Source organism: Schistocerca serialis, chromosome 2, assembly GCF_023864345.2.
Source record: "Schistocerca serialis cubense isolate TAMUIC-IGC-003099 chromosome 2, iqSchSeri2.2, whole genome shotgun sequence".
NCBI classification, from domain to species: domain Eukaryota; kingdom Metazoa; phylum Arthropoda; class Insecta; order Orthoptera; family Acrididae; genus Schistocerca; species Schistocerca serialis.
The window spans coordinates 445,079,445-445,092,320 of record NC_064639.1 but is presented as its reverse complement, the minus strand read 5'-3'; the positions used below and the strand labels follow the sequence as shown (position 1 = coordinate 445,092,320).

The window sequence follows — 12,876 nt, the reverse complement described above, 5'->3', positions numbered from 1 at the left end:
CATTATTTTGCGGGGGACGCCAGCTAGAAACAGATTAGCAAAGATCTGAAATTATGTTTAAAGTATATTGTAAGTCTCTAGGTGTTCTATTTCGGAAATACTGGATGACTAAAGTATAGGTATTCACGCGTCCTGTGCTGCACCGATTTTTCACTCCAACCACCACCATTTGATAGGTAGGTGGTTCTTATACCCACAGCGACGATTTCCGAACAGTAATTAATGTAAGTACCAAGTCTGGTTGAAATCGATCGATTGATTTAGGAGAATTCGTAGAGCATACATAGATACATACATAGACGCACACGTACATCCAATTTTTATAATATGTATGTATGTATATTTGAAATGATAATTAAATGGACACCCTAGCTGCAAACAGGCGTTGATGTACTTCATTGGGGACATGTTGGAAATGTGTGTCCCGATCGGGACTCGAACACGGGATCTCCTGCTTACATGACAGACTCTTTATCCATCTGAGCCAACGAGGGCACAGAGGATAGTGCGCCTGCAGGGACTTATCCCTTGCACCCTCCCCGTGACACCTACATTCCCAACTTGTCCACACCACTACATTCGGAGTCTCCTAATAGATGTTTGCCCATCATACTCATTATTCGTGGCAGATTAATCTACCAAGTCCCGTACGAGTTCGGGCATAGCGTGTGCGTTCGCACAAGAAGGTCAATGGCCGGGAAGTCATATTTTAACTATATATGACGGTAGTATCTGTTCCTGAAAGAACAATTACCGTAGATGACCATGCAGCTTTGCTAGAAATGAAATGATAATTAAACGGACACCTAATGAGTATGATGGGCGAACATCTATTAGGCGCACTACGAATATAGTGTTGTGGACATGTTGGGAATGTGGGTCTCACGGGGAGCGTGCAAGGGATAAGTCCCTGCAGGCGCACTATCCTCTGTGCCCTCGGTGGCTCAGATCGATGACTGAGCGGCTGGTCCCGGCGGAGGTTCGAGTCCTCTCTCGGGCATGGGTGTGAGTGTTTGTCCTTAGGATTATTTAGTTTAAATAGTGTGTAAGCTTAGGGACTGATGACCTTAGCAGTCAAGTCCCATAAGATTTCACCCACATTTGAACATTTAGCCGGCACGGTAACTCAGCGTGTTCGGTCAGAAGGTTAGCTGCCCTCTGTAATAGAAAAACTGAGTTAATGGAACAACGACGAACTAAAATGAGTGTCTGCGACGTCCGCCCCGAGCAGATACAACGAACGAAAACGAACAAAATGAGATTTAAAAAAAAATGGATATAGCGTCAGCCATGTAAGCAGGAGATCCCGGATTCGAGTCCCGGTCGGGGCACACATTTTCAACATGTCCCCAATGAAGTACATCAACGCCTGTTTGCAACTAGGGTGTCCATTTAATTATCATTTCATTTCTAGCAAATCTGCATGGTCATCTACGGTAACTGTTCTTCCGGGAACAGATACTACCGTCATACATTGTATGTATATTTCATTGAAAATTGACTGCATGTTTCCGATAGCCTCGCGTAATCATTTTAACTACTCACGATCTTTAACTACCTTCCAGGTCTATTTAAGAATGCAATAGCAATGAGCGGATCAGCAATGAACCCTTGGGCATTCTCTAGAAATGCAACCGATAGAGCTGTACGGTTTGCGGGAACTCTAGGATATACAGGAACAAGTTCCAGCGACCTTGTAAATTTTCTGAAAACAGTGGACCCGAACACACTAGTTATGGACTCATCCAGTGCGTTATCTGAGGAGGTATGTATCCGGCTAGGTTGCCTTTATCTGCTTCAAGATTGTCTTAGCTTTCTTATCTGACACTAAAATTACCTGTGTAACTAATACAAATAACTATTTTTTTCAATTAACTGGCTTTCAGAACGTGCCCTTACAGCCACCTCAACACTGGGGATGCTACACTACAGTTTCTTTTGACAGTTCATTGTATGCATACCCAGGTACGAAGTTAAAAAAGGCCTGGCGAGGAGCAGATTTTGACATGAAACAAATCTGAGATTTACAGTATACTGAAACTAGTAAAAGAAATGAGTTGTAAGGGCATTTCATTGAAAGAATAAATCATAAATTCTATATTCTAGATGTAGAAGCATGCCGTAGGGTAATTATAACGTAACATCTAGGAAACGCACATTGTTTTCTCTTGGACGGTGTCAAATTTTCTGTCTTTTGGAATTTTGTGACAGTTGTCGATATGCACATAGTTTTTTTCATACGCTGACCGGCATTAGGAATCATCTTTTCCGTAGAATTTTTGAATTTTATGTATAATTATGATATGCACGATAATTTATGGAAGCACTGTATATTATGTCCATGTATTCACTTTACTTTGCGCATTTTCTCTCTGCTCTGAGCCGTGACAAAGTAACGAATAAGTGATCAACACCTATTCTTCAGTGTGCTCATATGATTAACAATCATAACATCGACATAAATTTATCAATCCAAGCTACAGTCCTCGCAAAACGCAATCTACTGTTGATCAAATAGCCAAAATTATTTCCAACGCATAGCGAACTGAGGCAGATAAATGTATTCAAACACTTTGACTGTGCACCGAAATTACAGATTTCTCTTTAAGATCGCGTCGATGCTTTGAGTTGATGGTATGTTACAACTGAATCTTTCTAATTATGTAGATAATACCATTCAATAAAGGACAGAAAACTTTCTGTGACAGGATAGCAAGACCTTGTTCTCCTGTGTGTGGGTACCCAGTGCTGAACCAGAACACGATGGTGCGTTTTTGACGGAAGAACCGTGGACTCTGGTAGCTGAAGGGCGCTACAACCTGGTTCCCTACATGTCTGGTGTCACTGACCTCGAGCAGCTTGCACAAACACAGCGTGAGTAAAATAAAATCTTATTGATCTTTCAATGCAATTCTGAAATATGGCTTCAGTAATCATCCAGTAGATGAGTTGTATTTCAGGGGCTTCTAGGACAGCAGACTTGTTGCATGACGAAAATTTCTTTAAAAACGAGATTTTCCCTTTTTCCGTTACCGGCTCTCAGTCCAAGAATTAAAAGTGCTACACGTCAGCTGTTTTGTAGAAGCCTATTGTATAGTGGACTGTATAGGAACACATCATGAGCACATACATAGTTTGTGCACAGGGAGAGGGGCAGTTAACTCAGAAACCTTTCACTCAAGCCCAGATTTCCACCAGAATCGTTCCACGGTATATGATCCCCTTCTCATACTTTACGGTTTTTGATTGTGAAACTACCTGGGGCAAACAGGATACGTATCTGAAAAGCTTGTAACAAAAGCTCCGCGTGTTACTAAGCAAGATGCTTAACAGTTCTTAACATCACTCATCTCACCCCAAGAAGTAATCACTTTCATGAAAAGGGTTACAATCTCGCCCACAGAGCACGCAGGGGAACAGCACGCCTCAATTTATATGAAATAGATGGAGAGGAAGTAAATGAAAAGGATTAGTGGAAAATCGTGACTTCCACTTGCAGCCGCACACTGCATTAATAATGGCGAAAGTTGATAACTTGTGCCGGGCCGGAACTCGAGACCGGATGCATCGTTTCTCTAGGACGGTTACCTGAACCGTCTCGGCCACCATGATACGCATTTTGTCTGACCCAAATACTCAATTTATCGCACACGTGTCCCTCGTCCAATATCCCCCTACCTACAAATTATTGATTCCTGTATGAGTTCGGACGATATTACTGCATCCGCACTGAAACAAACGTCAAGGAGCCGTCGTCACCCACTTAAGAAATGTGTATTACGATTTTTGATCATTTTAATAGTCTCCATCCTAGTGTCAAATTTACAGTGAAAGTTGAAAAGGATGGCAAACTTCCTTTTCTTGATGCTTTGATTGACAGAAATGGGGATGGGACTTAGGGGCATAGTGTATATCGTGAACCTTCGCATACTGATACAGGAGTTGGACCGTTTTAAAGTTGTTTTTAAGCAGAATGTTTATACTGCCCAACAAATAGAGTGAGGTGATAAAAGTCTTGAGATAGTTACACGAACATGCACAGACGGCGATAGTGCCGCGTACAAGGGTATAAAAGGCCTGTATATTGACGAAACTGTCATTTGTGCCCAGGTGTTTCATGTGAAAATGTTTCTGATATAACAGTCGCCGCGCGATGGGATTTAACAGACTTTGTACGTGGAATGGTAGTTGGAGCTAGATGCATGGGTCATTCCATTTCGGAAATCGTTAGGGAATTCAATATTCCAAGATCCACAGTGTCCAGAGTGTGCCAAGAATACCAAATTTCAGGCATTACCTCTCACCACAAACAACGCAGTGGTCGACGGCCTTCTTCTAATGACCGAGAGCAGAGCTGTAAGTGTGGAGTTATCAGTGCTAACAGACAAGCAATATTGCTTGAAATAACCGTAGAAATCAATGTGATACGTACACCGAACAGTGAGGCGAAATGGACTACGGCAGCAGATAACGGACGCGAGTGTCTTTGCTGACAGCACGACATCACCTGCAGCGCCTCTCTTTTGCTCGTGACAGTACCGGTTGGATCTTAGACGATCGCAAAACCATGCCCTGCTCAGATGAGTCCTGACTTCATTTGTAAGAGCTTAAGATAGAAGTCAATTGTAGCGCAGACCCCACGAAGGCATGGATTCAGGTTGTTAACAAGGCACTGTGCAACCTAGTGGTGGCTTCATGATGGTGTGGGCTGTGTTTACATGGAATGGACTAGGTCCTCTTGTTCAATTCAACCGACCATTGACTAGAAATGATATTCTGCTACTTGGAGACAATCTGCACCCATTAAACGATGGAATTTTTATGGATGATAATGTGCCATGTCACCGGGATACAGTTGTTTGCGATTGGTTTGAAGAACATTCTGGACATTTCGAGGGAATGATTTGCCCAACCAGATCGCCCGACATGAATCTCATCGAATATTAATAGGACGTAATCTAGAAGTCGTGCACAAAAATGCTGCAGCGGCATCACTTTCGCAATTACGGAGGCAGCATGACTCAGTATTTCTGCAGAGGACTATCAACGACATGTTAAGTCAATTTTATGTCGCATTGCTCCACCAGGAGGTCCGACGCCATATTAAGAGATATCGCATGCTTTTGCCACCTCAGTGTATGTCGCACTCTTCACTTCGAACTGCCGGGGAAAGCATCAGAGGATACTTGCAAATCTGTTGCTTTTTTACTGTTTCCCGGTAGTATATCCACGAAAATTTCAAGAATTTTAAATAGATATGACAACAAAAGTGTATTCACGCCCCCGGCTAAGATTAGAGCCCGTCTTGGATAAGTATAGAATGATTTCGAACTGAAGAAACCCAGATGATGCAAAATTCCTTGTTATTGTGGGATAGCTTATATTGGCCAAATTATCCGTACAATTCAGGACCAGTGTGTAGAACGCATCTGTCACACTCATTTACTCCAGCCAGACCAATCCGCAGTGGTAGAGCACCGTCTTAATGAGCGACACAAGAAGTTTTATGAGATGCAAATGGTCACTCCTGCTTCCCGCTGCTGGGAATGTGTTCCAACGGAATCTACTGAAATTTGATTATTTGATAATACACTACTGGCCATTAAAATTGCTATACCAAGGAGAAATGCAGATGATAAACGGGTATTCATTGGACAAATATATTATACTAGAACTGACATGTGATTACATTTTCACGCAATTTCGGTGCATAGATCCTGAGAAATCAGTACCCAGAACAACCACCTCTGGCCGTAATAACGGCCTTGATACGCCTGGGCATTGAGTCAAACAGAGCTTGGATTGCGTGTACAGGTACAGCTGCTCATGCAGCTTCAACACGATACCACAGTTCATCAAGAGTAGTGACTGGCGTAATGTGACGTGCCAGTTGCTCGTCCACCATTGACCATTTGAATTGCGGAGAGATCTCGAGAATGTGCTGTCCAGGGCAGTAGTCGAACATTTTCTGTATCCAGAAAGGCCCGTACAGGGCATGCAACATGCGGTCGTGTATTATCCTGCTGAAATGTAGGATTTTGCAGGGCTCGAATTAAGGGTAGAACCACGGGACGTAACACATCTGAAATGTAACGTCCACTCTTCAAAGTGCCGTCATTCGTGCACCCAGGTTCGTCGTTGAGTACACCATCGCAGGCGCTCCTGTCTGTGATGCAGCGTCAAGGGTAACCACAGCCATGGTCTCCGAGCTGGTAGTCCATGCTGCTGCAAACGTCGTCCAACTGTTCGTGCAGATGGTTGTTGTCCTGCAAACGTCCCCATCTGTTGACTCAGGGATCGAGACGTGGCTGCACGATCCGTTACTGCCATGCGGATAAGATGCCTGTCATCTCGACTGTTAGTGATACGAGGCCGTTGGGATCCAGCACGGCGTTCCGTATTACCCTCCCTAATCCACCGATTCCATATCCTGCAAACAGGCATTGGATCTCTTCCAACGCGAGCAGCAACGTCGCGATACGATAAACCGCAATCGCGATAGGCTACAATCCGACCTTTATCAATGTCGGAAACGTGATGGTATGCATTTCTCCTCCTTACACGAGGCATCACAACAACGTTTCACCAGGCAACAACGGTCAACTGCTGTTTGTGTGTGAGAAATCGGTTGGAAACTTTCTTCATGTGAGCACGTTGTAGGTGTCGCCACCGGCGCCAAGCTTGTGTGAATGCTCTGAAGAGCTAATCATTTGCATCTCACAGCATCTTCTTCTTGTCGATTAAATTTCCGTCTGTAACACGTCATCTTCGTGGTGCAGCATTTTTAATGGGCAGTAGCGTATTATTATTAGGGATATGTATTTCCCTTTAAGTAAGATGTTGAGTCCGATTGCATCTTGTATTAAACAACGGTCGTCATTTCCAGCAGTGGATTCTTTTAATTAGTGTTCTGCTAACGACGTATGGTTTAGTCCATTTCTTCCACCGCTACACTGCTACTTCACTTGTGCATCAGGACAGCAGTGCTGCTGCTCATGCACGAGCGATGCGCCGTCTGCGGTGCATAAAGACCTGCAGATTCTGTTGGAAACTCATTTCCGGCGAGATTCTGCATCAGCATACTCAACTGAAGACGGCGGCCAGTTGGTCCATTGAAATACTGTGTCAAGATGAGTACATTATTTGCTCAGGATTTGGACCTAAAAGCGACTGTCTCCTACTGACTTCAAGCGAGCTGTGCTTTAAAGTATTAGGTCGTTCCTTGTCCACGGCAGCCTATCAAGTAAAGATCCCAGACGACGGTAGGTACACAAGAGGTGCTACAGCGGCCGCCACAGCAGTGTCTGACTGCCGAAGTCGGGGAAATCGGCCTGGACAACGCAGCATTTCCCCGTTTCTGGCTAATTACTCCAGTGGCTTATTATATACTGCTCCTGCCTTAGTTGCACCGTAACTTTTCCAGTTTAGCTTCGTTGTTCTATGTACAGTTTTCCTCTTTATTTTTCTCGTCAAATACCCTTTACTATTAGTTAGGCGTCCCCTACAGCAGTATTATCTCTGCTGTCGTCTCAGTTTCAGTTGTTTTAAAATAAATGACAAATGCAGGTTAATGCAAATTTTTCTTCTTACAGTGAAAGCCGAACAGAACAAACGTAAAGCAAGGTGCGCTTACACTTTGTGTAACATTTTGTCAGTAAACGACGAATTTAGTAGCGTGTAGTGATTTTCGGTCAGGTGACCTTTGGTCTGATTCTGAGCGATGTCCACCGAGTACAGTGTACAAAAATAAAATATGTTACTAGTGCAGATTCGATATCTTAATAATCTCTTTGAGGTAAATCTGTACTGAACATAGAAGCAGGTAACTGACCTACGACGTGGGATGGTTATGGACGGAACACGCATAGGTCAGAGCAAGTCGAAGATCACACAGTATATTTCCAACGTCAGCAGAGTCTAATGTGAATCTTCAACGTCGCACAGGCAATTATTATTTCACACGAGTCAACCGCCACACAGAACGGCCAACGGTATTAACGGAACGGACGTAACGTCTCCTCCACAGAGCCATGCCGAGTGTTCGAAGGTCTAAATCACTGACGATTTGAATTTGGCCTGTTAGGTACGTATTTCTGACAGCACTGTATGGGCACAAAGGCAATGTGCGGACTTGAACAGCCCACGACCGACTCGTGTACCTTTGTCCTCAAAATGGTTCAAATGGCTCTGAGCACTATGGGACTTAACATCTGAGGTCATCAGTCGCCTAGAACTTAGAACTACTTAAACCTAACTAACCTAAGGACATCACACACATCCATGCCCGAGGCAGAATTCGAACCTGCGACCGTAGCGGTCCCGGGGTTCCAGACTGAAGCGCCTAGAACCGCTCGGCCACACCGGCTGGCACCTTTGTCCTCCCATGTGTTTTCACCACGAAATATAAATTAAGTAAACTCAATTCTTTCCTTACGGTAACTCGCGCTGAGTCTGTCTGATGCACAAGCTTGCACATCACTATCGGAAGGCAAATCGAAATATCGGGTAATTCAGGTGGACATTTTTCTTCAAACTTGGCGATACTTGTAGCCGGAGCCAGCCTACAGAGCTTGTGCTTAACAAAACTTCAGACAATATTTGCAGGAGTGTTTCCTATAATGCTCACATAACGATCACTTTTTGTTTCAGCTAACGGAGTGTTATCCACAGAAGAGCGAGTAAGCAACCTGAACGAGAATTTTGACGAAAAAGTCGGATGTGATCTACGGCTTCCGACGAGAGAAGAGAGACTGAATGGCGCTAATGCTGTTAAGCAGTTCTACTACAATGGCAGTGACATCACGTTGCAGGATAACTACACCACAGCTCTGGTAAGTGAGAGGCACTGAATAAACTCACGAAACGCCAAATATGCAAAAATGCGATTTTTAAGAGTTTTCACATTAAAAATTCCGGAGGCATTACTTTTCAGTCCGCCCTTACAGTTTGTGAAGCTTCATAATAATAATTGCCATTTTTCTGATGCAATTAAGGGTTCAGAAGATGATGTCCAAGAAGGTCTTGTGCATATTTAGCAAAGGAATGGTCATAATACATTAATTACTGCCCGAAGACTTTCATATAAGTATGAATTCAAGATTTACAGACCGCATGAAAAGGAGAGTTCCTGTAATGGAGCAGTACTGGAACATACAGAGCACGGCGAATTACTTCAGCTCCAGGGTGACTAACGTGATAATATTTGCAGGTGGTTGACAAACGGTGGGGCTTGCCAACCCTGGACAGCTTAACGTTGACAGGTTTTGAACAGTAGAAGATTTAATACTGCGATTCAAGTGATCTTCCTATAAACAGATTAACTTCGGAATCACTGGAGTTGGAATTAGACGTCAAATCATAGTCAGCAGTCGCTGATTTTGACACGACTATATCACTTTTTATCAACCAGTAGCAGACATTGGCTTCCTTAGCTTCAAGTCTTTGCTAATGTTCTCCAGGAAAAGCTTCTTGATGAGGCCGTAGGCACATTGGCACAGTCGATGATCTCAAAAATGTGTTATCTGTTTAATAAAAGTGTGACGCTGAATGTAATTAATGGGAGATTTTGCGTTTACAATTACATTCATTTTTGTATATGAAAAAAATTAACTTCTCTTAACATTCATTTTTGCAGACTGCCTGTTTTGTTTTTAATTATAACAAGATAACATCTGTGACAACCTCTTACCCCACCAGTGCCTTTTGCGGAGCAATCACACTATATAGTAACTGCAGTATCCAAACTTTTACAGTACACCTTTTATTAACATGTATAGAGAAAGCTTTTAGACTGTTTAAAATTGTGACCCGGTACCTAGGAAGGCAGGATTGGGTTGCGATTGTGGACGGGGCCGTAACAGGTTACTGTTGGTTAGTTTATTTTTCAATCACGTACACTTTATTTGGGAACAACAACAAATAAAAGGTGACAATAAATTAAGAAGTGTTCCACGGCTAAATGCCTTAATGACAACAAATTCAAGACTATTTCTCGGCTGACGGCCCCAATAGTGATAATTTAAAAACTGTTTCACGGCTGAAGGCCTGAATAGCAATCCTTTAAGACTCAGACTAGTGGCAGTTTAAATGCGTGACCAATAATCATTTGCCGAATCTACCTAACGTGCGATGACCAATGCAACGATAGAATAACACACCCAAGCCGGAACCGGCGGTCAGCAATACGTCTTCAGACCCCGGTGTTTATAGCATCCGGAAGCAGAAAGGAACAACTACTACCAGAGTAGGAAAGAAAAGAAAATACACACCACCCGGCCCACAAATCAAGGAAGCTGTCGAACTACACGCCTTACCGGACAGCAGCTGCAAGGCGAGGAAGGGTACACTGCCATAACATATACTAAGCTCCATGGCAGGTAACTGGGGCGTTAGCCGGCAATAGGCAGGAAAAAAAACACTGGTTGAACTTCACAAATAATAACATATAGAATGCAACAATTAATAATAAGAAGTGGAGGAAGGCTAATTAGGTTCGTCTTCCCCAGACGCTCCACTCGCTGCTCTTCGTCTCGACGACACTGCGAGCAGCAACACGCAAACAGATTGCGAGATCTCACAATGCTGGAGGTTTCACTACTTGGATTAAGGTCCACTCAACTTAAATTTCCTGGGTCCGGTTGACAACGAGGTTGTACCCCTCGCGACTACAGCCCTTCCATCCGGCAGTGCATGCGTGCCGCCAGTGGTCCCTGAGTGTTCTTGCGCTGTGCGGACGTGGCTGCTCGTCCGTCCCCAACCAAACTGCCGACCCACACTACACGGAAACACCAAAACGTCGCCCCAAAGATAGTACCATCGTTACTAAATATCGATAACCACCTGTGCTGCAACTAGCGGACAGACACCGAATGCAAACGGAGTGGCGTCAATGAACACAAGAAGAAAACGACAACCTTAACTATACCAACTAAACGTTGCCAACCTAGCAACGGCACCAACGCGAGCGGCAGCACGGCTCAAAAAAATATATATTTTACTCTCATTTTTCATTAAAATTCAATGACAGGAAACATCAGACCAGCCGGACGCTGTGGCCGAGCGGTTCTAGGCTCTTCAGTCCGGAACTGCGCTGCTGCTACGCTCGCAGGTTCGAATCCTGCCTCAGGCATGGTTGCGTGTGGTGTCCTTAGGTTAGTTAGATTTAATTAGCTCTAAGTCTAGGGGACTGATGACCTCAGATGTTAAGTCCCATAGTGCTTAGAGCCATTTGAACCATTTGAAACAAACATCAGAAAATTGACATTACTATGGCATATAACATTTATTTCTTGCAATAAATCCGTTAGTTGAGTAAAAAAGATGATTAAGTTGACTGTTTGCTAATAGGAAATCCAAGTTAAGAGTCCTGAGCTGGCACAAAGTTTCAACTGTTAGTGTAAATTATTGTAACACAATCTTCATCGCCGACCAGCAACCAAAGTCTATCTGACTGCTTTTGTCCATTTATCGAGTAGTGGTTCCTTGGCACTTCTGGTTTTGCTGCTCTTGTGGAAGCTACATTTTCACTGCTTTTATTGCTTTGAAATGTCTGTAACTTCGATGAAGAATTTCCATTTGGTTACATGCGTTTCCGTTCGTTGAAGAGTTGGTAGTACAACTGTACAAGTAAATTTTTGGTTTGTGTGATTTTTTGTTGCTCTTAAAGTGTTGTGAGTTTCATGAAGCTTTTATTCCTTATTGCAGTTTGATTCCCACCTCTTCTTTTCGGAAGGAGTTGACGCTGTCATCAGGAGCATGGCTCGCTATTCCTCGGAGCCCGTGTATTACTACGAGTTTACTTACCTCGGCTCTCTCAGCGCCTACCCCGGAGGACCAGGTAGGGGGAGCGAGCAGTTAATCGCCGTAGTTATCTTTCATTACGTTTTGCAACGTCACACTTACATAAGTAATAAAATAAGTAACTCGTGCTTACAGTAAGTGCTGTATGCGGTAAAATATCGTACGCGGTAGTCTTAGAAAACAGCCGGCCGGCGTGGCCGTGCGGTTCTAGGCGCTACAGTCTGGAACCGAGCGACCGCTACGATCGCAGGTTCGAATCCTGCCTCGGGCATGGATGTATGTGATGTCCTTAGGTTAGTTAGGTTTAATTAGTTCTAAGTTCTAGGCGACTGATGACCCCAGAAGTTAAGTCGCATAGTGCTCAGAGCCATTTGAACCATTTTGAACTTAGAAAATAGGAAATCAAAATCTTCCTTAAACGGAATCTACACAAATAACACTTCAGATTTAGAAAAAGTTGATTCCTTATTAAATTCTTTTTTGGCAAATGAGCGCTTCCTTCAGTAAAATACGATTTTCAAAAGATTTGCGTGTTTCGTAATTAAAAAATGGTGCTTTATAGTACATGAAACAAGAACTAGCCGTTGATACCTCCTCGTGTGTTTTTTATGCCCAGGAGCTGCTCACGCTGACGATACGCGTTACTTGTTTGCATCGTCTTCACTCGATCCCAATACGGAGGAAGGTGTCATTAGAGCTCAGATGCTAGAATTGTGGACCAATTTCGCCAAATATGAGTAAGTAATATGTTACAGTTACTTAAAATATGCGATTCTTAAGGGCTTTCAGTGTACATAATAACACCAACGAACAGGACTAAAACAAAGCATTGTAAGATACGTATACTTTAAGATCACTACTTGCAAAGTATGTGATACAGCACACTATATTCGTTAAACAAGTTTAGTAACGTGTATGTAGTATTTTGTGAATGTTATTAAATACACAGTATTTTACTAGCTTTTCGCAATGTCTATTCTTATCTCCATTGCAAGAGACCCACTGAATGTGATTTCTACAAGGTGATGTTACAGACCTTAGTGGATGACGGAGAAGGGTAAATGTATTAACATGAGG

The 12,876-nt window shown here is 43.3% G+C and overlaps 1 protein-coding gene across 1 annotated transcript in view; it reads left to right on the top strand.

The window, feature by feature from the left end:
- The window catches only part of LOC126456056 (esterase FE4-like), a 61,731-nt gene that overhangs the window by 35,191 nt on the left and 13,664 nt on the right, over positions 1-12,876 (top strand). Inside the window, exons 6-9 of the mRNA XM_050091811.1 lie at positions 1,566-1,765; positions 2,709-2,874; positions 8,650-8,831; positions 11,704-11,933. Of these exons, the coding sequence (XP_049947768.1) occupies positions 1,566-1,765; positions 2,709-2,874; positions 8,650-8,831; positions 11,704-11,933 (778 nt within the window). The remainder of the gene's footprint in view (positions 1-1,565; positions 1,766-2,708; positions 2,875-8,649; positions 8,832-11,703; positions 11,934-12,876) is intronic.